The sequence below is a fragment of the Candoia aspera genome, chromosome 11 (assembly GCF_035149785.1).
Source record: "Candoia aspera isolate rCanAsp1 chromosome 11, rCanAsp1.hap2, whole genome shotgun sequence".
NCBI lineage: Eukaryota > Metazoa > Chordata > Lepidosauria > Squamata > Boidae > Candoia > Candoia aspera.
In genome coordinates this window covers 24290881-24316316 of record NC_086163.1, presented here as the reverse complement: position 1 = coordinate 24316316, position 25436 = coordinate 24290881, and the positions used below count along the sequence as shown (strand labels likewise).

At 57.3% G+C, this 25436-nt stretch overlaps 4 protein-coding genes across 5 annotated transcripts in view; 3 read left to right on the top strand and 1 right to left on the bottom strand.

Moving 5' to 3' along the window:
- GALNS (galactosamine (N-acetyl)-6-sulfatase) overlaps positions 1-1526 on the top strand; it is a 35887-nt gene extending 34361 nt beyond the window's left edge. The window contains exon 13 of one of the 2 annotated variants that reach the window (XM_063313051.1): positions 195-1526. Coding sequence is in view for 1 of the 2 variants with exons in the window: in XM_063313050.1 (XP_063169120.1) it covers positions 195-281 (87 nt within the window). In the remaining variant the exon portion in view is untranslated. The remainder of the gene's footprint in view (positions 1-194) is intronic. The other variant, XM_063313050.1, reaches the window with a different exon arrangement.
- Positions 1527-2974: 1448 nt separating this feature from the next.
- On the top strand, positions 2975-6545 carry APRT (adenine phosphoribosyltransferase). Its single transcript, XM_063312667.1, has 5 exons — positions 2975-3108; positions 3556-3659; positions 4107-4240; positions 4374-4452; positions 5599-6545. The coding sequence occupies exons 1-5, from the start codon at positions 3020-3022 to the stop codon at positions 5739-5741; spliced, it is 549 nt and encodes a 182-aa protein (XP_063168737.1). The 5' UTR covers positions 2975-3019; the 3' UTR covers positions 5742-6545.
- A 473-nt stretch (positions 6546-7018) lies between these two features.
- On the bottom strand, positions 7019-12939 carry CDT1 (chromatin licensing and DNA replication factor 1). The gene is made up of 12 exons (XM_063313154.1): positions 12805-12939; positions 12469-12615; positions 12120-12223; positions 11903-12052; positions 11160-11404; positions 9679-9870; positions 9215-9360; positions 8979-9064; positions 8675-8863; positions 8409-8540; positions 7950-8151; positions 7019-7392 (listed from the first exon to the last, which is right to left on the bottom strand). The coding sequence occupies exons 1-12, from the start codon at positions 12935-12937 to the stop codon at positions 7229-7231; spliced, it is 1890 nt and encodes a 629-aa protein (XP_063169224.1). The 5' UTR covers positions 12938-12939; the 3' UTR covers positions 7019-7228.
- A 1991-nt stretch (positions 12940-14930) lies between these two features.
- PIEZO1 (piezo type mechanosensitive ion channel component 1 (Er blood group)) overlaps positions 14931-25436 on the top strand; it is a 362810-nt gene continuing 352304 nt past the window's right edge. The window contains 1 exon segment of the mRNA XM_063313055.1: positions 14931-15245. Coding sequence (XP_063169125.1) covers positions 15182-15245 — 64 coding nt within the window. The 5' untranslated portion in view covers positions 14931-15181.

The following is a 25436-nucleotide window of genomic DNA, read 5'->3' as shown; positions in this document are numbered from 1 at the left end:
TATTATTGCTCAGCCACTAGCTTTGCAGGGGTTTCAGCTGCTCAGCTCCCAAGGGTGCCACTTTCGTGGAAGCCCAGAGATCCAGGGCCGGTTTCACAGTAGCGCAAGAGCCCTCGCTTTTGCAGTGATGTGTAATGATGGCTAACGCACACCTGCTCTCCCTCCCTCCCTCCCTCCCTCTCTCTCTCTCTCAGAACTGGGCTCCTCCGGGCTGTGAGAAGCTGGGGAAGTGTTTGAAACCTCCCCCTCCCGACCCAAAGAAGTGCTTTTGGCCTCACTGAGTGCCTGGCCTTGGCAAGCCCCACTCGCCGCTGTCCAGCAGCTGGGGCCACCCAGCCCTGGGGAAGGTGAGGCCGGCTGCTGCTGCTGCTGCTGCTGCTGCTGCTCGTTCAGAAGAAGGCATGGCAAGGATTGTTTCAGAAGGGCCGCCTTGGCCCGTGGGTCTTCGTCCTTGATCTCGGGTGACTTTAATCTCTCCAAACTGAGCCCCTCAGGAGATGCGGGAGTGCTCCTCACCCTTGCCAGCTGCAAGCTCTCCTCTCCAAGAAACCGCCTCCCCTGAACCGGTTGCGAGGCAGAAGGGTGTGCGCACCCGGATCGGAGGGGGCATCTTGGTGCCACCAGAAGGCGTGCGGGTTCCACAGCTCCAGCAGATTTACCATGCTGGGCTCCATTGTGCAGGGGAACGTTTGAGGACCACGACGTGATCCCACGGGGCGTGAGGTTGCTTCTGCAAGAGGAGCCCCGGCAGTGCTTGTGGGGTGTAAGAGCGCAGCTGGGGGGCACAGAGGAATCAGGCTGGAAAAGGGTTGTGGAACCACTGACTGAGGAAGCGACTCGCCTGTCCGTAGCTCCTTACAGTGGGGTTTCTCAACCTCGGCAACTTTAAGATATGTGGACTTCAGCTCCCAGAATTCCCCAGCCAGCGTATGCTGGCTGGGGAATTCTGGGAGTTGAAGTCCACATATCTTAAAGTTGCCGAGGTTGAGAAACACTGCCTTATACCAACACCAAAATGGGACCTCGTCATTCAGTGGCAGTGTGGCTATGCAGAACAGATGCTCAAGAATAAGTTAGAAGGCAAGGCTGCGCCTGCCTTCTTGTCCACAGACCAGTGCCATCGAAACCCCTGGCTCGCTCATGGCAAGAGCCAGAATTCTGGGGCTTTTACTCTATGCAACAACCATGACTAACACCCTTTTCAAGATGCAGGTCCCCAGTATTCCAACCCCTCGCTTCTCGGGAAGTGCCAAATCCTTCCATGAAGGAGCTACTGTTACTGTGTTTTTTTTTTAAAAAAGGAACTATTCTGACAGAATTAGTTTTATATCTGTTGATGCCAATTTTTAAGAGATACTGCTGTGCAATTGTAAGAAATGAAGGCTGATATAATATTTGAGTGGTGTCACCGTGTCTTTTCCTGGAATTCTTTGCCAAAATAAGGCAATGGATGCTAGAAGTCCCTGCTTTTGAAACGGAGACCTTGACTTTGGTGCTTGAACACTCCAAGATGCCGGGAAAGGCAGAGCTGCCGCATCACAGTGTGGCACGTGTTGCTCAAAGTGCATCTGAGCACTGAACTCTGAGCTAAGGTGTTGATTTCTTGATGTTCCTGCTTAAACAGTGCTGCTGCGTGGTTCATTTTCATTTAAGGAGACTCCTGTGCAGGCAGGAACTTAAAAATTGCCCTTGGATGTGCATCTCCTTTAGCAAGCCACTTTCCCACCAAACTTTAAAACAATAGTCTGCCTTGCAAGGTTGTTTGGAAGACCTAGCAGTCAACAAACTCACCTCCAGTGAGTAAGAGCACTAGATTAACACTGAGGAACTTGCTCACAGAACTGCAGGAAGCTAGCCTTCCCCACAACTCGTCTCTCTCTTCCCAGCTATGCTGCACAGCCGTGAAAATTCTCTGCACATGCTTGGTCAGTGATGGTTTCTCAGGTTGGGAAGGGCCAGCCAGCTCAGGATGGTTGTTAGACTGTTTTTGATGTTGATGGAAATAATTTGTCTTTGGGAAGATCTGGGTCTCCACAGGAGCAGCTGTGAAAAACAGCTTCGCCTGGCCTGCTTTACCCCCCAAAAAGCTTTCTAAGAAACGCAAATTCTTCTGCAGGGGTAGCCTCTGCAGGTCTTTTTCGTTCAACTGCATTAATTTTTTAATGACCTCAAGCAGCAGATTACGGAAACAGAACTATTTTATTGATTAGGTCATGTCCTGCCTAATTATCAGGAAGTAGCGGTGCACTAGATCGGATTCTTCCTCTTCCATTTTTCCTCCACACCAGCTTTGTAAAAGAAGAAAAAAAAGCTGCATGGAAATCGGGGGCCCAAAGTCATTCGATGAGGTTCTGCAACCGAGGGGTTGCGTCCACCCGCCCCCCCCGTCCTGTCCATCGCCTGGGCCTGCAAGCGGGCACTCTTGGAAGAACTGCGCCCATAAGGCACAGCCGAGCTCCCGACTTGCACCCCAGTGCGGTACGTTTTAGCCTTCGGCTTTCCAAACCCACCCAGGGTCCCGTGCGAGGAAAAGCTGGGCAAGTTTCAGCCAGAATCCAGCCGTTCCGCGGGTGCTTCGGATCGCGGGCGGGCGGGCGGTCCCCCGTGCTCGCGGGGCTTTCGCCGGTGGCCCGCGAGCACGGCCCGGCCGGGGACGGCGCAGCCGGGCGGGGCTGCCGAGAGCCCGGGGTCTCGCGGCGCTGCAGGCCGGGCGGAGGGGCTCCCGGGGGAGGCGGCCCGTCCCGGCTGCGAGGGAGGGAAGGAAGGAGCCCCTCGGCGCTGCCAGGGAGGCTCACCTGGGGCGGGGCCCTCCCGGAATGGCCGATCCTGTCCCGCAAAGGGGGGGGCGGAGGAAGGCTCGCCGCCCCTCCAGATGTTGCGCTCGCCCGGCGAGCCCCTCCCCCGCCTGCTTCCCGCCTGCCTCCCCCCCGCCAGCAGCAATGGTTCCTCCCGGCGCGCCACCCTCCCTCCGCCCCGCGCATGCGAGTTGCTCTTGGCAGGCAGCTGGCTCCTTTTCGCCATGAGCGCCGAAGAGGAGCAGAAGCGGCGCCTCATCCGCGAGCGGATTCGCGACTTCCCGGACTTCCCGTCGCCCGGGGTCATTTTCCGGTAAGGGCCCGGGCGGCGGCGGCGGCGGCGGCGGCGGGCGGGGCGTCCCAGCGCTGCCCTCCTGCAGAGCCCGGAGGGGGGGGGAGCCACGCGGGAGCGCCGCGCTGCGCCGCCCCCAGCCCGAAGGAGAACCTACCGGTGGATCGAGGGGAAGGCCAGCCCCGGGGGCTGAAGGGACCTCGTGGCAGTGGGGACTCCCGGCCGCTTCTCCCCCCCCCCCCGCAAGAGGAGGTGGTCCCGGGATCCTCAGGCGCCCCTTGAATCGCCTCGGGGAGCCACGCAGAGCCGAGCCAGGCTTCGGGGGTCTCGCAGGGCAGCCCCGCGTGAGGCAGGCCCTCCCCCGCCCCTTGAGCTGCAGAAAAGCGCGCCCCCGGGGGCGTTCCTGCTTTCCTGAGGGGGGGCTTCCAACTGGCTGGCATCCCTCGCCATCCTTTCCCCCTCCCCCAGGGACATCAGCCCCATCTTGAAGGACCCCCTCGTCTTCAGAGCCGCCATCGACCTGCTGGAATCCCATATTAGGGCCTCCCACCAGCACATCGACTACATTGCAGGTGAGTCACACGGCCCGGCCGGGGAGGTGAGTTTGACCTCCCTCGTGTAGCTTTCAGTTTACCAAGACAAAGGCCCGCTCCAGTCTGGGGAGAACCGGCATCCTGCGGGTCTGCGGTCCCCTCTTCTCGCAGTCCGGCGAGATACTTCTCAAAGGGTCGCAATAGGTTAGCGTTTTAGCTTTTGTCTAAAATATTCTTTACAGACTCACGTCCCACTTCTGTCTTCCCTGGGAAACTTTTCCCCTGAGCCTTCCTTGTCCACCCCAGTGAAAGGCCGAGCTTGGCTTTCTCCCCACCGTGCCGGGTTTTATTGGCACAGTGGCTTGCTTGGCGTTTCTCCAGCCAGGCACGGGGTGCGTCACCTCGCCTGCCGCTTGTAGAGGCACCTCTAGCCTCCCAATGGACTTGCCCGCTGGGGTGACCCCTTCTTCACTCTGCTCCTGCTAGGCCTTGATTCCCGCGGCTTCCTCTTTGGGCCAGTTTTGGCCCAGAGGCTGGGAGTTGGATTTGTGCTCATCCGCAAGAAAGGGAAGCTCCCGGGATCCACAGAATCCATCTCCTACGCTCTGGAATATGGCAAGGTATGTTGTCGATGCAGGCCCAGCTCTGGCAGATGTGCTTCTGAGAATAAAAAGCACCCAAGTGGCGCTTAGCCTGCCAGGGGCGATCTGCTGGATTAAGATCAAAGCTGGTTTGTTCTCCTCCTTCCTGCAGGCCGAGCTGGAGGTCCAGAAGGACGCAGTGAAGCCAGGACAGAAGGTCATCATAGTGGACGACTTGCTTGCAACAGGAGGTAGGCCCAATCCCCAGCTGCTGGCCGGGTGGGGAAGGGGGCTTGCAATAGGCTTCTTTTATTCCAAGCTGGGGAGCGGGCGCTCTCTATATTTTCAGGGCTGGCTCTAGGAGGCACAGCATTCCATAAAGAAGCACACCATAGCTCCCATCATTCCCAGCCTCAGGGCTGAATGCAGGGCTTAAGGCAACATCCGCAACACCTTGCATTTCAAGGCTCGCAAAATGAAATGCTTCAAGGCTGGGCTGGCTTTCTCCCCCCCCCCCCGACTCCTTTTTAAAATCCTATTTTACCATATGCCTTAATAAGGGCTTCCCTTGGCAGCACTGGATGTGCTTGTTTGCCACACACGAGCGATCTGCAGCGTTTTAGCCAGGCTGCTTGCAACACCAGGACAAATCTTGCAATCTCTCAATTTTGCTTCAAGATGCTTTGCAACTTCTGCTGCTGTAGAAGAACATGCTGTGCCGTGCCGTGCAGGGGGGATTGGGGGAAATGTGAGGATTTCCCAGAAGGAGTGCCCAGGAAGTGGACTAAATTGCAAAATAAAGGAAGGAGGGGTGGGGGGGAGTAAATTCAGTCCAGGACCTGGCATGGCAATTTAGTTCACCTTTACAGCAAAAGAAAAAAAAGGGGGGGTGGTCTTAGCATGGTGTGTCTAGCCACGGCATTGTTCCTGGCACTTAAAGACTGTAGAGGATCCGACCAAAGGGTTAATGCCCCCAGCCTTCTGCTCTCATGGCAGTCACGTGCCTGTTGCAGGCCCACAGGTGGGACAGGGTCCCTTCCTTCCAAGTCCCACCCCCCCAACTGGTGGGGAGAGGGAGATGGCATCTAAATCCAGAGGCAATGCGGCCATCGGGATTAGCACCCAGGGTAGTGGTGTGGCCAAGGTGCTCCGTCGGGAGCAGGGTTCAGGCCCCCTTTGATCACAGCAGCCCTACAGCGGGATTTTGGGACGGTCACATTCTCTTGCTCACCGCCTCTCACAGGGATGTTGCTGCAGAGATGAGACTGGGGGTGGGAGGGTGATGTGCGGCGCCTTGCATTCCTCGAGGAAAGGTGGGATCCAAACTTATCAAAATGTTTTTCCATCATCCTCTTGACCCACCTAACAGCATCTCTCCGTCCCTTGCCCCCCCCCAGGTACCATGCGAGCCGCCTGCGAGCTGATGACGAAGCTCCAGGCTGACATCTTGGATTGCCTGGTCCTCATAGAGCTCACCTTCCTCAAAGGCACAGAGGCGCTCAAGCCCTTCCCTCTCTACTCTCTAGTGCAATACAACTGATGTCCTGAGAAGCCGTGCCTTCTGGTAGTTCTCCCTGCAACCCAATCTCTAGTCCAATCTCTAGTTCGGCTTGTCTTACCCCTGCCCCCCTCAGTAATTGGCCCTGGGCTCCAACTGGAGGCACCCAGCTTTTGCTGCACAACTGGACTTTGAAAGAGTCTTTGGGTCAAGGGCCAAGGGAGTCTTGGACTTTACCAGAGTGGCGGGGCCTTGCCACTTCCTTGCAGGTTGGTCAGACTTGAGCAATCAGGAATGTGCCATGCAGTGCTTGTACAGTTAAACAACACGCCAGGCATTTTAAACACACTTTGAAAGCTGAGTCATTGGCAGCCAAAGAGCTTTTGCAATGGAACCCTGCTGTGCCAGGGTTATAGCCAGGGCACACATGGATCTGCCCCCCAAAACTACCACGCAGACTGTTTCTTCCCTCCTCTCCCAGGAGCTAAACAGAGCAAAGGAAATAGGCTGGGCAAACCACCCCCAGGCAGCCAGTTTGCGGGGTCTTAAGCAACCCAGCCACAGAACCATTTCAGTTTATCTTCGCTCTAAGCCCTTGCAACAGGCTTGGTCTTGTGCATGTTCCTGGCAGCTCCGTTTTGATAGACCAGCTAGCGTAGAGGCTAAACGTGTCTGTGCACATGGTCTGGATTACTTTGTAGGCAGGCTCCCCTGCAGGGATAGAGTTACGCTGTGACTGGAGGGTTCCCCATCCTGCTACCCTAGAAGTCACCTCAATGAGCAAACACTTCTGATGGCATAAAAGATGTAGTAACAATTTGCTATTAAATACACGGTGCTCTTTTACCTTTCTGTTGCGTGCTTCCTTAAGGTCTTGTGGCTGCAGGAGTTGGGGGGGTAGGATGGGGCACCATCTTGCTAGAGAGAAGTCTCCGTTGTGCTGCTGTTCTGGGGCAAAACCTGCAAGGAGACGGATTGGCCAAGGGTGTCTGTGTTTTGGGGCACTTCTGTGTGGCTGTTAAGGTTAGCAATGCAGCAGAATGTAGGGCTGGAACCAGCCTTGGGGCCCTGCTTGCCTTTAAAACAGGGGGTGGGGGTGGGCAGAGATGTGCTTGTCCAGCTTGATAAGTGGAGTTTAATGCCAAGTTTCACATGCAAATCACATCCTAAGACAGAGCAAGCCTTTCTTTTAAAAAAACAGAACAAATCGCCCCTAGTTGCTATCAAGCAAATGCCAGATTCCAATCCTCCCCACTCCTTCCTGGAAAAGCAGCCACACCTTTTCCAAGCTGCCCAGAGACAGAATGTTTTGTGCCTTTAAAAAAAAAAGTGTTTTGTTGAATCCTCTTATTCTGCCCGTCAAGTCACGGCTGTGCTGAAAAAGCTGGGGAGTTTTCCATGGGAGGGAAAAATCCACCCTCTTACTTCCCTCTAGAGCAAGGACAAGAAAGGGCATGCTCCCCCAGGAAGTTTTCCTAGAAAACAGAGCCCCTCAGCAAGTCTATTTTCAGGGGATCTCCCCCCCCCCATCAGAGTTTCTCCTCGTCCTGCTTCCTCGCAGCCAGCCTCTTGGTGACAATATTGAGGTTGACTGTTTTGTCCAGCTTCACATAATTCTCTTTGCGGATGGGAAGGATGCGCACCCAGTCCGGCAGGAGCTCCGCAAAGAGGTGGAGGTGTTTTTCCATCTCTCCTGCAGGGAAAAGGGGGGCTCGGGTTAGATCAGCAGTGCCTGCATCTCCTGTGTTGCTCAGTGGGCAGTTATCTTCCCAGGCACACCAGGGAAGCCATTGCTGGAGGGGGGATCCTACAGCCCCTCCAGGGGGAACATCATGGAGGGACTGACCCATGGCTTAGCAGGACAGCAGTTCTTTTGCAGATCAGACCTCTGGCCCTTTCGGCTACAACCCAGGGTGTTTCCTGCTGAATCTCTGGAAACCAACTGCCAGCCGGTGTAAGCCACCCTGCGCTGGATGGACCAACCAGATTGGACTTTTGTTTAGGAAAGGCTTGGAGGGGTTAGCGCAGGAAATATCTTGGAAGGTGGGCGACAGAACAGGAGAAGGTCTTCCTGTGGGGAGCTGCTGAGCCACCTGGGCTGCCTTGCTCTTGCTGACCAGCTTCACTCCACGCTAAGCCAAAGATGGTTTGGCATTATGGTTATTGAGTAATTCAGGACAAATACTATTGCCAGAGTGCAGCTCAGGGGGCCTCCCCTCCCCACCCCTGGAGCCCGCCTGCCTTCCTTACCCACAGGCATGAGAGCCCTGTAGCTCTCCACCATCCGCTGGCACGCCACCTCCATGGAGAGGGCCTGCTTCTTCTCCGCCACAAAGACGTTGCGGAGGATGCGCGCCATGTCCGGCAGGCGGCCCAGCATCGCCAGCCGCTGCTCCTGCTGGGGGTTCTGCGTCATCAGCGCCTGCAGCTTCTGCGCTTCCTTGGCTCTGACCTGGAGGGAGGGGAGGTGGGTAAGGGGGCAGCCTGGGGCTTCCCACAGAGCAGGGCTGGCCACGACCAGCCACCTCTCCTGGCGGACGGGGGCAGCTGAGAAAGGGACTGTCCTCCCCCCCACCTCAGAGGAAGACACAAGCTCAGTCGAAGGCACTGAAGGTGGCTGGACCTCAGGGACAGGCCAAGAGCCACCCTGGGAAGCTGGCAGCACCCCGCGCGAGCAGCAGCCCCGGTTCAAGGAGACCGTAAACTCACCCTTTCTACCAAGGACTGCGAGACGCCTTTCAGGCTGTTGGGGGTTCCAGGCGGAGCTGGGCGAGGAGGCTGCAAGGGCGAGGGACTGGTTTCTGCCGTCCTCAGAACCAGGTTAGCCAGGGCCTTTCCCATCTATTTGGGGAGGTGAGAAATGCACGTGCTCTTTCTAAAATCACTGCAAAGGCTTGCAGAGTATAGACCAACCGGGGCAACACCATGCCCAGCTCCACTCTTCCACATTCTCCTGACCCCCCACCGGGCCATACCTTGGGTGTCAGCGTGCCATGAGCCTTGGCCAGCACCTCCTGTGCTGTGGTAACTCTGTCCACCTGGGGAGGCTGGGGCAGCTCAGCGGGCACGATATCGGGCACCTCATCTACTCGGAACCGAGGGTGCCAGCGTGTCAGCTCATGCTCCGCTATCGCCATCGGAGGGTTGAGAGAAGCCAGGAACGCCTGGGAGGGGACCCAGCAGAAGTCAACGCTTGGGAAATGCCACATTCCTGCCCCTGGTGTCCTCCCGCTAGCAAGGGAGGAAGGGGTGGCTGGCCTGCGCCCCAGAAGCGCTTGCCTTGTGGTGCTCTTTGACAATGGCTGTCAAGTTCCTGCAGAAGATGCCTCTGCGTTCCATCAGCAGGGATGCGGTCAGTTTCTCGCCTAGAAGTGAGCAGAGGAATCAGTGCACAAGGGAAGACGCTGAGGCCAACCCCTTCCCCCTCCCCTCCCCTCCCCGCCCCACGGAGCCTGTCTCCTCCTGGGCTCTCGGAGGCTTCTGTAGGATGCAGATGGCCTGCTGCCCATGCGCACCTGCCCCCAGCATTGGTTCGATGGTCAGCTGGTAGACGCTTCGCCTGTCCCCTCCGCCAAAGGTGGGGATGTTTCTCTCTCGGCGCAGAACGTAAGAACTCGGATACACCGTTTTTATCTGCCCCACGTGCCGTTCTTCAAACCGCCTACAGGACAGGAAGCAGATTAGCGGGCAACACTAGCCTTCTGGAAGATAGCGGGCGAACCCTGTGTAGATGGGGAGCGGTGCCCTGCAGCGAGCCCCAAGGAAAGGTCCTGGGTCTAGAGGCAAAGCCACGCAGAGCTTACGTTGGTGCCCAGGAGTCCGGCTGATCCGGCACCTGATCTCCTCCCCCAGCTAGAAGGACCAGGTCAAAAGATGGCCATTTCTGCATTTGGGGGAAAAGCTGGCTGCCCCCAAAGGGCCAAATGAGGTACTCTTTCTGTGCCTTCCATCCGCCCTTAGGGAAAAAAGAGAAACTCACTTGTGCATCATCTCCTGCACGCCTTGCTTGACCCTGGCAAAGGTCACCGTTTCCAAGCGGTTGAACATCATTGCCACAAGGGTGTCTGTGCTGCGGAACATCTCAGCCAGCACCTTGTACTTGTACGGCAGCAGAAGACCAGGGGGGACAGCTTCCGCGAGGGTGTGGAAGCGCTGGTGGGCCGGCACCCCGCTAGCAAGAAGGGGAGAGGTTTTAAGCTGTGGGCCTCTCGCTCAAGCCTGCTGTCAGCCCCCTCAGGTGGGCCACTTGAGGAAGCAGACAGGAACGCTACTTCACGGCCTAAGCCAGCGTCTCTCAACCTCAGCAGCCTTAAGATGGATGGACTTCAACCCCTGGAACTCCCCAGCCAGCAATGCTGACTTCAAGAGCTGAAGTCCATCCATCTTAAAGTTGCTGAGCTTGAGAGACGCTGGCCTGAGGTACTGTAGAGGGAAATGGGAATGGCCTTGAAGGACAGGAGAGAGCAATAGTTAGGTAAGAGTGGCTTGGGCCCGGGCCAAGAAAATAGCTTGAGCAAATGTCGCCGATGCGTCCCTCCCTCATTCACACGAAGGGGGAAGCACATTCAGACCTGCAAGGTTCTGTTACTACAGCAATTACAAGAAAGGTAGGCCTGGCCCGCATCGTATTGCTTTCGTGGTCTGGTCTATCTTGTTGGGCTGACAGTTACGATGACAGGTTCTTGAAAGCCCGCTCCCCCCCCGGAGCTTCCCTCTGGCCCCCTTATACCAAAGAGAACCAAGAGAGGGTTGCTGTGATTTCCTTTGTCACTCCTTTGTCAAGGCCATCTCCATGTTCCTCTCCACCAGGGTTCCGCGGCACCCTTGGGTTCCGAGAGAGGTCCCGAGGGGTTCCCTGGGAGAGCACGATTTATTTAAAAAATTATTTCACATTTGGGCAGCTTCACATTAAAGAGGTAAGTTTCATTCTTTATTTTTAGTTTAAGAACACTGTTCATGCATCTATACAGGCCTACCCATGAAACGAATATGATTTTGTAACTTCTGACCTACATTTGAGCCTGAATGGGCAGGGGTTCCCCGAGGCCTGAGAAATATTTCAAGGGCTCCTCCAGGGTCAAAAGGTCAAGAAAGGCTGCTCTACACCCATCCCGTGAGAAACCGGGCAGAGGCCATGTGCCCCCTCCTCAGTAGGAGCCTGGCCTTGGGACAGAAAGTTGTCACCTCTGGCCATGATCATTTATGGACACCCTTAAGCCAGCTGTTCTTCTATCATTCTCCCGCTGCACCCAACGGACAAGAATCAGGGATCCAGAAAGCTTTTGCCCTACGCCACAGCCTAAGGGACCTCTTCTGACTTGCAACGTGGGCAAAGCCAGCTAGTCATGGCTTATTCAACACGTCCTGCGTGTGACACCTCCCTGCCTACAATCAATAGGCTTGGGGCCCCCCAGCTCTGCTTCCGAGTGGGCCGATCGATTGACAGAGCTGTTTTCCCACCTGGTCTCTGCTGTTAATTTGAGATCCTTTCTTTCTTCCTGGGGTCGAGAGACCCCTCTCCCTTCCTCCTTCAGGGAAAGCTTCCTCTCGCGGATCCTGGATTCCAGCAACCGGGCCCGCTTCAGTCGGCTCTTTAGGTCGCCACCGGCTTCCAGGCCAGTAGCACCCCCCTTGACCTTCTGCACCAGGCTGTGGATCTTTCCCAGATGGCCTCTCAGCTCCAGGAGCCGCTCTTTGGACTCATCCTGCAGAAGGCAAGGGGTCTCAGCAAGGCGGCTGCCTGTCCCCCAATTTTGCGCTGGGCTAGGATTGTGCAATGCCCTCTCCCCCCTCTGCAAAACCTCTGCCTCCGGGAAAAGGCAGCACACGAAGCTGCTTATAGACGGGGTTTGTTTGTGTGTGTGTGTGTGCGTGCGTGCAAGCAAGAGAGGCTGGCCAGGACACAAAGATACAGAGAGGAACGGTGAGCGGGGTTGGCACCTGTGACTTCAAGCTCAGCTCAAGCCTTTAATCCATCTGGCTCTTCCTCATGCCTATTCTGGGCTGTGCAAAATGTTGCTTGCTAGAAAGGGAACAGCTTGGCGGGTGGGCACGAAGGTAGCATTCAGCCCACTTCTGCTGAACAGGTGATGCTCAACATCCAAGGTGAAATTTGGCAAAGCTGCGGTTCACCCTGTGCCATTCCTCTCCCCACACGCCCCAACATCTTCCCCATTACAAACAGGAAGGGGAGGGATGCTCACCTCCTCCCCCAGCCTGGCCGCACTTACTGAGGTCGCCCCCAACTTCAGACGTGGCGAGAGAATCCCATTCACAAGCTCCTTCGCCTTCTTATCCAGGGTGGAGGGGCTGGGAGGGCCCAACGGTGCAGGGGAAACCAGGCAGCCGGAGACCTGAAGGGGAAGCAGACCTTCAGACCCACAACCAGTCCACCATCGGGGTTCACCCCCTGCACCCCACGGGGTCCTGGTCCTGGCAGTCAAGCTGAGATGGGGCAAAGCGGAAGAGGGCACCCAGCCGGCCAGAGACTTGTGCGGGCCTGTCAGTGGGCAAGAACAGGCAGCCTAGAAAAGTTTGGCAGGAAGGGGGGGGAGTGGGGACCCATTCACACGACCAAGTATTAGCACGGGTTAGACAGCTTTGTTCGGGGGAAAAAACAACACTCGGAATCCCGGAGCAGCATCGGAGCCACGTGCGGGCACCAGGCAGCCCCCCAGCGGGCACGGGGCCTGATCCGGCCGGGCTCAAAATGGCTGCGGCCAGAGCGCCCCTCGGCCGGCAGCCCCGTCCGGGGAGCGCTCCCGCCCACGCCGCAGCAAGGCGGCAGGCCGTCGGCCCGGACCAGGGCCCCGGACGGCCAGCGGCGGGCGCCGCTTCCGCGCAGGACGGCAAAGGGGGCCGCTCACCGCCGCCGCCGCCTCGTCCTCGGGCATCAGCAGCTTCTTCCGGGCCCCCGCTTCGGGCAGGCGGCGGCGCGGGGCGACGGGAGCCTGCTCCGCTGCCAGCTCCGGCTCCGACCGGCGCCTCTTCCGGCTGAGCGGCCCGGCCGGCGGGGGCCCGGAGCCGAGCGGCGTTCGCGGCGGAGCCAGCGGCGGCTTCCGCTCGGGGCTGCTGCTGCTGCTGCTGCTGCCGCCGCCGCCGCCGCCGCCGCCGCCGCCGCCGCCCGGCTCCGGCTGCCCCGCGCCCCCGGCCTGCACCTTCCGCCGCTTGGCGCCCCGCGGCCCCGCCGGGCCGGCCCGGCTCTGCGCGAAGAAGTCGGTCAGGCGGAGCTGCGCCATCCCGCCGCGGCGCTGGAACGCTCGGCCCGGCGCGACAAAGTAGCCACCTTCGCGGCCGGCCGCAGCCCCGCCCCCGCTTTTCCCGCGCTGGCGCCGCCGCGCTCTTAAAGGCGCCGCGCCCCTCCTTCTCCTCCCCAGGCCGGGCGCGACGCTCCGCCGCCGCCGCGCGCCCCAGGGAGGCCGCGGGGGCAGTAGCGGTCACCCGGCGCGCCTTAGGCCGCACCCCCGCAGCTCAAGGACGTTCATGCGCCGGGCTGGGGCCAGTGGAGAGGGCCGCTTCTCACACCCGGGCTTAGGGCAACGTGTGAACTCATCCCAGAGCCTTTGCACTAACCCTGCCCCGTTTTCTGCCACCCGTTCATCCCGTTCAAGGAGGGGGCAGCGCGCCCAGAGCCTGGGGGCAGACGGGCCTATTCCGCGCCAGCGTCCGCGGTCACCCCCCCAAGCAATGGGGCGCCTCGTCCCGGCCCCCGGCCGAGTGGCAGCTCGTCCGCCAGCTGCTTTCCGCCCGCCCCTTAATTGCGGTTTGTAACTTGCTAGCCTGCCTCGGGCAGGGTTTACGCCGGCGTGTCTCAACCTCGGCGACTTTAAGATGGGTGGACTTCAACTCCCAGAATTCCCCAGACGGCATGTCCACCCATCTTAAAGTCGCCGAGGTTGAGACACGCTGGTTTACCCGAACAACCCAGAGCCTTGTCTCTTCGGTTTGGCTTCGCTTCGGAGTTCTACCGCGTAACGTAACGCTGAAGGCCTTTGCGGAGAGACTGTCTCCAAATACGCGTCTGTAAACACCGCTCACACCTTCCATTCATTCCGCAGAAGGACGGCTGCGGCGCTTTTTCCTGTAACACCCGGTGTTCAGCCTAAAGCCACGAAACCCGGTTACTGCGGGGAGCCGCGGTCCGCGCTTCGGGGTCTCCAAACCTCCGGCGCCCGGGAGCGGCCGCAAAAACCGGCCGCGGATCCCACGTAAGCCCCGACGGCCACCTGGCGGGGGGGGAGGGGGCTGCTTCACCTGCGAGCCTGAAGAGGGCGGGAAGGGAGCGGGGCCAAGCCTCCCCCCGTGCAGGGGTGGAAGTGGGGGCGCCCCCCACCCCCCGAGGAAGTTGCGCAAGGAAAAGGGCTGTTGCTCCCGGCCGGACCCGGGAATTGCTGCGGCGCCGCGGCTGCCTTTGGGCGGAATCCCGGGGGGGCGCCCCAGGCGGAGGGGGGACAGGGGCTTCTCCCGCTGCCGACCCGTCTGGGAGGTGAGCCGGAGGGAGGCGAAGGGGGCTTCTCCCTTCCGCTAGGAAAGGCCCGGGTGAAACGGGCCCCCCTCCCCGGCCACAAAGGACCCGCTGGGGTCTTTCAATCCGCAGCTCCTCGCAAACCGCGGGGAAGGCGGCCGCGCTGGGAAAGAATGGCTGCCCCCCCCCCGTCCTCCTCTGAGCCACAGTTTACTCCGCTAGGTTTTCCACAGAACAAGCCGGAGCGAGCCAGCTACCCCTGGCTGCGTGAACCCGCCGCCGCGCCCACCAACGGAAGCGTGTGAAGGGCGCTACTGCGGATTGGCGCCGGGGGCTTTTTTCGCGCGGAAGAAACACGCGGGTCCCGCCGGGCGCTGATCCGCGAACGGAAGCCACTTGCGCGGGGCCGCTGTGGGGAAACCGCTTCTTGCGGCCCCCTCCCCTCCCCTCCCCTCTCCTCCAGCAGAACAGGGGCGGGCGGGGGCGCCGCCCAGAGTCCCTTCCTTCCTGGGGTGGCAAAGGCGCTTTAGACGCGCCCAGAGGCTCTCCCGCCTGCTTCCGACGTGTCGGGCTAGAGAGGCGGCCGGCGCTAGGTGGTGCTGCTGCCCGGGGAATAGCGCCAGGGAGGGGGCGGCCGGGCCGGGCCGGGCGGGAGGCGGCTCTTCCAGGCGGGCGGGTCTGACGCCCAGCAGCGCCGGGGTGGGCACGTGCGCGGCCAGAGAGAGGCCGGGCCGGCGCCGCCGAGCGGGGGCTGCGCTGCGCGGAAGAGCCCGGGCCGGCCAGCGCTCGCCGCGGGGCAGAGTCCGGGACCGCCCCCCGCTCCTCCCCCGGGGGACGGGCTGCGGCTCCCGCGGGCCGAAAGCGAGAGGAGGGCGGCTCGGGCGGGGCGCGCAGCCGAGGGAGCCGTTGCCCGCCGCACTGCGCCCGAGCCAGGCGCCGCGTCGGGACCTCGAGCACCGAGCGGAGGCGATGCCGGCGCCCGCCCGCCGGCCCCGCGACCGCTGAAGCGCCCGCCGCGATGGAGCTGCGGGTCCTGTGCGGCGTCCTCTACTGGCTGCTGCTGCCGCTCTCGCTCCTGGCGGGTAAGCGGGGCCCTTCCCTTCCTTTCCCTTTCCTGGCCGGGCGGGGGGCGTCGTCCGGCCTCTCTCTGCGCTTTGGCGGCCCGGCCCCGGCTGCGCCCCGCCGGCGCCACGGCCCGCGGGGCTGCTTCCCATTTGAAGTGGGGCAGGGGGGAATCTTCTCGGAAAGGGAAAGGGACTTTATGCTGCGGAGGGTCTGTCTTGGGGCGGGCTGGACTAAATGACCTTTAAGATCGCTCCCGAGCCCGCAGAAACGCGCTAGCTGCAACGTAAGCTCTCGAGGCTGGCTGGTGGCCTGTGACCTCGGGTAATGCAATCCCGCGAACGAGAGAACGGGTTCCGAACTTTCCGAGGGAGCGGGCGACCCAGGCGGAGGTCTGGCGGGGCTTGGATAAAAGCTGCGATGGCAGCTGCCCCCCCCCCCCGCCCAGCCCCGCAGAGTATGCGGGCAGCTGCGCTTCTCCTGGGAAGGATTTGTATTGCGCGCACGCCGGGTGTCATGTGTTGTGCCCGCCGAGGCGGCGGCTGTAGCGAGAGGGAAAGTGGTCCTCGGGAGCTGCGCTTTGCGCGGCTCTTCCAGGTTCCGCGGTGGGAACCGCTCCAGCCCATTAAGCCAAAGAGGGGCGTCGCGGGCGTCCAGTGTGGACGCTCCTGCTATCAGTGGAATATTAGTTAAAAGCAGTCTGGCCCCACTCGCGCATGTTTGACCTGGTTGCTGAGGTTATGTTGAAGCGTGAACTGGCCAGATGGGCTGCTGGAATTGCACAACAGAGTCACAAAACAGAACAAAGGGTTATGCCAGTCGGCCCAGCAGCTCCCCTTGTGAAAGTAATTGGCCTGGGCAGGCGTGTGGTGGGAAGTAGTGCCAGTAGTGGAAACAAGTCTCAAAACCTTTATAATCCCTATATTAGGGTGACTTACCTACTGAAGGGAACTGAATTTGATTTTGGATTTTTTTTCATGGGGAAGTGGATTTTGCAGGCCACTAAAACTGTGGGGTGCAGATTGCAAAAGGCAAAGTCCCATCCTGGGGATCCTCAGGGAAGAAACAGAACTGAAATTGCTGGAAGCATAAACGCCTCCTTCAAATGCATGTTGCAGTCTAAATATTAAGGGTCGTCACAAAGATTGTTAACTCCGATGACCAGAGGCTGGTTGGAAGGAAAACTTGTGAACAGCTTAAGCTACAGTTGTAGCTTAAAGGAAAGAGAAAAACAGGGGATGATAGAAATGTGAGATTTTGCATGGAGCAAGAGCTTTCCCCTCACCCTTGAGAAGTAGCATCTCAGCATTGAAAGTTTTCAAACAGACCAAGAAGGCCTTTCTCGTGCAGAACTCGGGGTTGGAATTCACTGCCAGAGGATCCAGTGGAAGAAGAATGGTAAATTCCTGGAAGCTCAGGTGGCCCCCAAATGCAGCCCCATCCTCTGGGCTTGAAGGAAACAGACAGAGGGTACTCCAAGCATCCTGCTTTGGCTGCTTGCTGTAGAAAACAAGATGCGGGAGAGAACTGTGGCTCGAATAGGGTGTGCCAGAAGAGATTTCAATATGTGGCCTTTCCAGCTGTGGAGAACTTGACCAGCAGGCTTCAAAGGGTGGGGTAGCTTTGCTTCCCCAGAGCCAAAGGGAACAGCCAAAATCTCAAGAGAAGCCAAGGTGTGTTGTCAGCCAAGAACCTGGTGGCCTCAGTTGTCAGTGCTCAAACACAGGCCTCCTGGTGTATATTTTTTAGAAGAATTGGCTTTCCGTGTCTCTGGCACTGTCAACAATTCCAAGGCATTTCCAGGAGCCTGGAGTATTTTTTTCCAGGGCATTGTTCTAGGGATGGGTCCTGTTTTCAGCCAGAAGTGAATTCCCAAGGTGCGAGGAGGCCCTTGTTCAGCACTGGGGACTCTTTCCTATTTACATCATAGTTGGACCAGCCTTGCAACCAGTTGTCAGGTTTTTCCAGGGGCACTTCCCACCTTCCTGACTGTGGGGTGGGTTAGCGGGGATGGAATGCTTCAGCCCTGGAGGGACAGGACCCTGCCTTGCATCACGGAGGTGTTTCAAATCATTTGCGTTTATGATCCCTTTTCCTTGCATCTCTCTTGAAACAGACGCACCCACCCACACCCACGTGCATGCTGAGTTCACTGACCTGAGTACCCTAAAAGCTGCTTTGGGTGAAGTAAGAGGGTGCAAGTTTCTTAGTCTGCCTCCTACTCCATTTGGGGATTATTCTGACTGGGAACAATCTGTCACGTTACGAAGCTTGGTGGCTTCTCTACAGCCCCGTGTCTGCCTTGGTTTTCCTGGCTACGCCTCCTGGGTGTCCGGGGGGTCCACACAAAGGGATTCAGCCTTTTTCCCCCTCCTCCTCCCACCCTACACCAGGAGGCCTGTGTTTGAAAGTCCCTGTGCAGCCAGCCCGTTTTACACAAATATTTAACCAGTGCGTAAATCCCTGCCCATCCCTGGACTGTTATGAAGGTAAACTCAGGCACAGCGGTCAGTTCTTGCAACAGCAGCAGGAAGAAGGGAAGGGGGGGACTGTGTCCCTCCAGATTGTTGTGCCAGCCAGGAAGGGAGGAAAGCAGGAAAGTCTTTGGGGTCCTCCGACTGTGCATGTCCAGTGCGCGCACTACTGATTTGGTTCAGCTTTTGGGGGCAGTCCATTCACTCTGGCTGTGCGAGGCATTCCTTAATCCCCCATGTTGGAAAATGGTTGCATGCTTACATACTGGGAAAAAAGGGGCCAGCCAACACTTCCTTCTCCCCCCAACCACCCCCACCTTTGCAAACACTGTTGGTGGTGCTTTGCTTCTTGCCGAGAAACCTGTTTTTCAGCAGTTCTTTCCAAACCACACTTCAACTTGAAACCTGTTTGGCTGCCATGAATGTGTCCTTCTGCATGCATTTTGGAAGAGAAGGGTGTCTTTCACCTGACCCGAGAGAACAGCTCTTGCCATACATGATTTTTATATCGGTGTTTGTGCGAGTGGGCGACTGAACCGTGCCTTTATGTGGGGCATGATACCCTTGAGCACGGTGGCCCCCCAGCAAGGCCAGATCCTATCACGCCAAAGGTTCAAATGGCCCATGTTCGGAAGCTCAGACTGTCTGGGAATGATGGGCTCTGTCGTAGAAGTTCGTAAAATTCCAGTGAGGGAGCCCTTGTCTGATGGTCTTGCATGCAAGCCTAAGAGTCTATACTGTGTTTCTCAACGTTGGCAGCTTGAAGAGGTGTGGACTTCAACTCCCAGAATTCCCCAGCCAGCATGGCTGGCTGGGGAATTCTGGGAGTTGAAGTCCACACCTCTTCAAGCTGCCAACGTTGAAAAACACTGGCCTTGGCAATCGAGGGCTAATTCCTTGACTGGCAAAGTAAGATTTCTCTCTCTCCTTTCTTCGACAGGCAGGGAGTTCCTATTTCTCCCCATTCATGTAAGCCTCCCTCCTGCTGCCTATCCCACCAGTGACTCACAGGGCCTGCAGGATGTGAGAAGTTTAATAATAACTATGCCTGCAAATGCCACTCTGGCTTTGTCAAGAATGAGCTTTTCTCAGCAACTGGTCCTGATCAGAACACGCTACAGGAAACAGTGGACCTGATTACCTCCCCTGTGTACACCATCTGGTAGCTTTTCTGCAGTTTAAAGCCTGGATGCGTCGCAACTTTTTATACTTTTATTGTTTGGCGTCAGCTGCCTTGAGTGCCCTTCGGCTGAAAGGCTGGGTGCAAATCAGAGAGATGTTTTCGGTGCTGCCGTGTTTACGGAGCCTACTTTTTTCCAGCTGGATTTGCAGCATCCCATGGCCCCCTTCAGGCTTCAGTCTTGTATGCTGACTTAGATGGGGATTCTGTTGTTCTGAGTGTGGCAGGCCACTCTGGAGCGGTATTACTCAACCTTGGCAGCTTTCCCAGAATTCCCCAGCCAGCTATGCTGGCTGGGGAATTCTGGGAGTTGAAGTCCACACCTCCTCAAGCTGCCAACGTTGAAAAACACTGCTCTAGAGTCTTTACGTAAATGGCTTTTTCATGCATTATGTCTGTGAAAAAGCAAGCTGGGGGAAAATATCTCCTGCCGTGTCGTGGGGCTGCACGTAAAGAGAGGCGCGGGACATATTTTTTCTTGTGCAATACTCTTAGACCTCACCATAACTTTGTATTTCTGATGTAAAATTCATGAGGGGGTACAATCTCCCAATGAGCTGGCACGGTGTAAGAGTTGGAACAGGAATGGGAAATGTCCTGCTACAGGGAGACCCCCGCACGCCCCCCGCTCAGTCAGTCTTGGCTGCTTTCCGGCCTCTCCGTTCCTGCCGAGGTCGCCTGTTGGCTCCCTTTATCACACCCCTTTTAACTCCGAGCTGTGCTTGGGGGCTGCTTTTAGGCTCTAGAGGGACGCGGCTACTTTGGGAAGACGTAAAAGGAGGGGGCTGGGATTCCAGCTGGCTTGGGACCTTGTCTCTCCCTTCCGACCGGGAACGTTCCTCGTTCCTCCCGGATGTGTGAGCCGTGTGTCAGCTCTGCGGAATAGAAGCCGCTCTGCTTTGAGGGACGTGCGTTTTTCTTCCTCCCCCCCTCCAGCTTGTGCCACGGCATTCCAGTCAGGCTCCGTGGATTGAGCTCCTGCAGCTTTTACTGCTTTTTTGCACGTGTTGCGTTAGTAACAACAGAGAGGCGTGGGACAGCAAGAGCGCAGGTTGTCAGAGTTTCTTCCCTAACCCGCTGCTCCATCGGGCACCCCGTCGCCTCTTTTCCAGGGTTTGTGACCTGCTGCGCCGGTTCGTCCTGCCCACCGGAGAGATTTGTGCCCTGAACAAGCGAACCGAAGGAGGAAGGTTAGGACTGGGGGAGGGGCTGGCTGGGGGGGCTTTCCTGGTCTGCTGATGAAATCATTTCGAAAGTCTCCTGCGCTCACAGTAAGGAGTAGGAGAGCTGGAGCTGGTCTCACTCTCGCATAGCCGGCCGAGAAGCTCCGCCTCTCTCAACCGCGGGGGTAACGCTGGCATTATGGATCATACGTTTGTGCTGCACACAAGAGCAGAGGCCCTTACTGCTTACTCAGGTTGCCTCACACACACACACACACACACACACTTGTTGTTGTCGTTTATTTGTTCTGTGCTTCCAACTCTTCGTGACTTCATGGACCAGCCCACACCAGAGCTTCCTGTTGGTCATCGACACCCCCAGCTCCTGCAGGGACGAGTCCATCACCTCTAGTGTGTGTGTGTGTGTGTGTGTGTGTGTGTGTATAAAATCAATCAATCAATCAATCAATCTGGCTTTTTAACAGTTTGCTGATCCACGATCTTGCAGCATAAAGATCTTAGGGTTTTGTTTTGTTTTTTAATCCTAGAGGGAGAAGGGCATTCTCTGAAACCTAAGGACAGGGTTGGGGAGGGTGTCACGGATGTTGTCGTCCAACACTGGTGGAGGATGGGGGGCTTGGGAAATGCTGGTGGGGGAGCCCAGGAAGAAAATCTCCTCAAACTCCTGAGCAGGTACAGCGAGGGTTACGCTGTTAAGTACGAGAACGTGCAACTGGGCAAACAAAGCAGCCAGGCACGGTTTAAGCTTAAAGGAAAAGCCGTTGTTATTCTTTTCCTCTTGTGGCATTCAGGAATGTGGCATGGAAAACGTTCTCAAGGCAGTTTTGGTTGCCTTGGCCCTCTCACGAGGTGCCGGAGTTTACTGGGGAGGGTCATGGACCTTACAGGAGGGAAGTGGGGGGTCACAGGCTCTCACGGGGAAAGGCAGCCCCGCACCTCTTGGGGGGGGGTGTGAGCTGGAAGAAACAAGGGGAGAGCTTCCTCCAGCTTGCCCCCCCCCTGCTCTACCCCAGGCCCCGGAAGGCACGTCTGCGGGAAGTGGTCAAAAAGTCAAGCGATGCAAGTGGGTGGGGTCTTCCCCAGCTTGGGCCCTTCCAATGTTTGGGGCCAGGCTGGCTGGGAATTCTGGGAACTGTAGGACTGGGGCCACCGGAAGCCCCCGGTGTGACTCACGAAAGGGTCTTGGATCCAAAAGGTGCTGAGGCTGAAGCCCGGATCGGATTAAGTTTTGGCTCGGCTGTCAAGGCTGGCAGATCAAAGACCTGCTCCTTTGATCCTTCTGCGGCGCCTGTTACTTTGTGTCTTCCTCCCACTCCTTTCTGGATGTTAGTCCACACCTGTATGCACACGCACAGGCACGCACCCCCAGCCTTCAGGGACGCCGAAGTTGCTTCCAGGATGCATCTTGTGAAGTCCATCAGACTCACGCAGATTCTTGGCTGTGGGGTGGAGCAGTTAGAGCAGCGTTCCTCTGCTGTGGCACCTTTAAGATGGGTGGACTTCAACTCCCAGAATTCCCCAGCCAGCAAGGCTAGGAACAAACAGTAACAGTAATGCTAGTAACAGTAACGTACGCTCTGAAAGAGACGTGATATAACTTTTTAAAAAGCTGAAAAAACAGCGACATTGTGGACTCATCCACGTGGTTCCCTTGACAAACGGCTTTCAGTAGTTTTCTTCAAGTTGTTTGTTTTTTGAACTTCTGTCTTGCTGCCCTGGGATTGCTTCCTGGTCTCCCATCTAAGGTTTAACCAGGTTTGATCGGACATAGTTGGCTAGATGTTGCCACCTTCTAACCTTTCCCCAAACGCCAGGAATTAACATCACCAAACGTTGCCTCTGCTTATGTATGAGGTGTGCCCCTCTGCTTCGTACCATGGGGCTCCCCTCTGCTGTTTCCCCTGCGTTGCCAAACCCGCCCCGCCACATGCAGGCGACGGAGGGACGTTGGCGCCTTCCAAGCCCAGGATGTCTCCCCGCTTCCTTAATATCCTCACGCAGCTTTCGATGAACGCTGCAAGTGCCACTTTTATCGGCAGCCTCTGGCAGAGAAAGCTGGTGGGTTTCCGCTCCTCTGCCCTGTGGCGGCTTGGCTGTTCTGAGTTCGAAGGGCGGGAGGAATTGGGGAAGAGAGTGGCTCTTCTGGGATGCTGCTTCCTCTGTGCTGAGTGTGTTCAGCCACTGGCTGGAGGGGGGATCGGGGCTCAGGAGCAGGGGAGGGGTATCCCTGCCACGCCCAGTGACTAACATGGAGGCGGCAGCCACCGCCTTCCTGACTCGGTTCCCCAGACGCAAAGGGCTGCTTGCTTCATTATGGAAGTCTGAATCAGCCCTTTCCCCGCCTCGCCCAGTGGCCTGTTCAGACTCTGCTGAGCTGCCAACTGGCATCTGAGCAAAGCAGGGCACTTTAAAAGGCTCCCCAGCCGGGCAGCAGCAGAGCTGGAGACTTCCTGCCTCGGTGCTGGGTCGGGTGGACCCAGAGGCTTTTCAGCTGGGCATGTTTTTTGGGGGGTGGAAGGCTGCCAGCCTCGTGGCCAGAGTCTGCCACTGTGTGCCCTCAGAAAGGGGCAAGAAAGTCCTCTGGTCCAGCCCTGCTTCCTCCACTCTGCTCCCTGGGCGGGGAAGGCATCCCAGGCAGAACAGATGCCGGGAGGAGAGTTTACCAGGCAGTGCCTGTAAATGAGGTCTGCTGTTGAACTGCTCTGAATTTGAGACCTCTTCCTGACGTTTTGGCAGAATCTGCCTTTCTGTAACTTTGGACAAAGACTGAGCACAGGCCTGGCCTTTCTTCCATGGGATGCCTGTTTGTGTCCTTGGGATGAGCTCACACCCCTCCCCGTTGCTGATTTTCTCCGTCTCGGCCTCCCCAAGGAAGGCTTTGGTGCTACATCCCTTGGTCATCCGGTTGCCTTTCTCTGAAGTGACTCTGTGTCCACTCTTTTAGTTCCAATGTGATGCCAGAACTAGGGAAGGGCAGGCTTTCAGCCTTGCTGAGATTTAGAAGCCCCGCTTCTAGCATGCACCAAATGCCCTTTTTCCTGGGATTGCAGGGTGACCAGTGAGACAGACATGCCTGTGTGCGATCCAGATTGCTGTCTGCCCTTTGAGTCTGTACAGCCCAGAGTGCGTCCGTTCCCGCAGCCTGAGATGGCCTTTGTTGCAGCCGTAGCACACTGTTGGCTCACCTTCAGTGCCACCCAGGCTTCCTCTTAACGCCCCGCTGCCAACCGTACAGGCTTCTACCTGTCCATTTCCTGGGCGAGGGTTGGCTATCTAAAGCAGGACCACCACCTGCAGCATTTTCTCATTCCGTGCATTAGAAATAGCCCCTCCGGCGGACGGGTCAGGGCAGGCTCAGGTTTGCAAGCTGGTGTCCAGGGCAGCTTGGTTGTTGGCTGCGTTCCTGCGGCTGGCCTCTTCACGGTCCAGGGATTTCTCTGCTCTTGGCTATTCCCAGGTCTCTGTCACCCCTCCCCCATCTCATCCGAGACCACTGCTGGATGCCTGCATCTCAGAATTGAATTATTTTCCATAAAAACAGGATGCTGTGGGTGAGATGGTCCCTCCGCTTATTTGTATTTTTTTCCGTTTAGCCGGAAATCTAGACCAAGGCCTGGCTGTTTTTGTTCTGTTTCACTCCTTTTTGCTGCTTCCTCAGAATATTCCCAGTTTAGCATGAGTAGAGTTCTTCCTCATCTTTTCTTGGTGGTGCCCAGGGCTTTTTCATAAGCCCCAAATTGGCGTTTCTTCTGGCTGGTCAAAGGAAATTGGCACCTCTTTAGAGATTTCTCTGAAGCTGAGCCCTTCTGCCTCAAGAGGGGAGAGGAATTATCCCCCACCCACCCAGCAGGGCATCTTGCACACACCTCTCCCCAAACCAGATTGGGGAGCGCTTCCCCTTAAGAATGAGGATGTTCCTTCTCTCTGGATTATCCCACGGCTCCAGGAGTGAGGAATCTGCACTTCCGTCTGTGCTTCCCACCTTTGAATAGGTTCTAATCTACACTCCAACCTCCAGAGATTCAGTCTGTGGGATCAGTTAAAGGGTCTTGAGAATAACTTTTGACTTCCATTAGCTGGCATTTGGTGCAAAAAGCACATAGGCTGAATTTCCATATCCCTTGAAGCCACCGTTGGCTTAGCCTTGGTTAGAAACCGTCTTGCCTGGGTTCACACAGCGCTTTGTGCCAGCCTTTCCTCTCTCTCCAAATGGAATGAGGTCAGGCAACCTCATTAAATGCCACTCGGATGTGGGAAGAAAGCCCCGTTTGGTAGCCTGGACTGGCTAATTTGCAGTGGCTACTCATCTGTAGCCAGGTAAAAGTCACCCCTCTTTGGGAGCACTGCGGGGGCATCAAGTTCATGCCAAAGTCTGCAGCTTCCTTCTTCCCGTTGCAACTGAAACAAATGTCCTTGTGGCACCTCCTCAGGAACTCCCATTTTTTAATCACTACATCGTGCTTGCCTAGCCCTTGTGCTGCTCCGTTTGAGGAACCCTGTCCACTTTGTCCCCCGAATGAAGTTTGCCTTTGATCAAGCGGGTTGTGTTGAGCGCGGGCAAGGGTGCCCTCAAGGAAGGGGACCATGCCGAACATTGCAGCCCCAAAGGCAGGAGGTGTAAATGGACTGGTGGCAAGTGACATTTCTATGCAAAGCGGATGGCGTGCAGTGCGAGTTTGGTGGCTCTTCGCAAGTCCTGCAGTGGGCCACGACAGTGCATCTGCCTCTGGGCAGAGTCCCAGATCCCTTTTTTGGTATTCAGCTGTTTGGACAGCTGGAGAAGTGAAGCAGCTGTTTTGTGTGGGCTCCAGCCCTTTCTTCTGGTACGCTGTCCTCTCGCCCACTTCTTGGCCGGGGGTGCCCTGGCCTGGGAGTTTGTCCTGCTTTCCGTTTCAAGCTTCTCGGGCAGGATTGTGCAGTAACGAGGGACAGTCCAGTCTTCACCTGCCCTTTGAGAGTGACCACAAGACAGGGCCTGTCCTCTTGCATCCCCATCTGACCACCTGGGATGCCGGTGGCCTTGTCAGCAGAGGAAACATCCAGTTAAGCAAATTGTAGCTTTCCTCTGCCTTGGCTTGAATCCTGCTCCCATGTGCTTTTGCAAACGCCGCTGTTCTTTCCTCACCACGAAGTCCAGACTTCTTAAAAACTGCTTTTTGCTTGGGAGGCTCTTTTTGTGTGCTCCACAATTCCTTGAAGTCAGTAACACCAGATAGACTTGGCTTCCTGTCTTCCAAAAAGCGATGGGATGCTTCTCTGAAGCACAACGGATGACTCGATGGCTCTCGGGGGCATCCTGTTTGCTGATTCACTTTTCTCCTGGTCTGGGAAGAGGGCAGGCCTGGAACGAGGAAGGTGGCTTCTCTGAACACC

What these genes read in the sequence shown, in the direction of transcription:
- APRT (XM_063312667.1), top strand. Translation starts at nt 3,020, where the DNA reads ATGAGCGCCGAAGAGGAGCAGAAGCGGCGCCTCATCCGCGAGCGGATT. An exon ending in GCACATCGACTACATTGCAG is followed by an intron (nt 3,660 to 4,106) that starts GTGAGTCACACG and finishes TGCTCCTGCTAG; the next exon opens with GCCTTGATTCCCGCGGCTTC. An exon ending in CGACTTGCTTGCAACAGGAG is followed by an intron (nt 4,453 to 5,598) that starts GTAGGCCCAATC and finishes GCCCCCCCCCAG; the next exon opens with GTACCATGCGAGCCGCCTGC.
- CDT1 (XM_063313154.1), bottom strand. Translation starts at nt 12,937, where the DNA reads ATGGCGCAGCTCCGCCTGACCGACTTCTTCGCGCAGAGCCGGGCCGGC. An exon ending in AAATTAACAGCAGAGACCAG is followed by an intron (nt 9,871 to 11,159) that starts GTGGGAAAACAG and finishes CCTTCTTGCTAG; the next exon opens with CGGGGTGCCGGCCCACCAGC. An exon ending in CGCAGTCCTTGGTAGAAAGG is followed by an intron (nt 8,152 to 8,408) that starts GTGAGTTTACGG and finishes CCCTCCCTCCAG; the next exon opens with GTCAGAGCCAAGGAAGCGCA.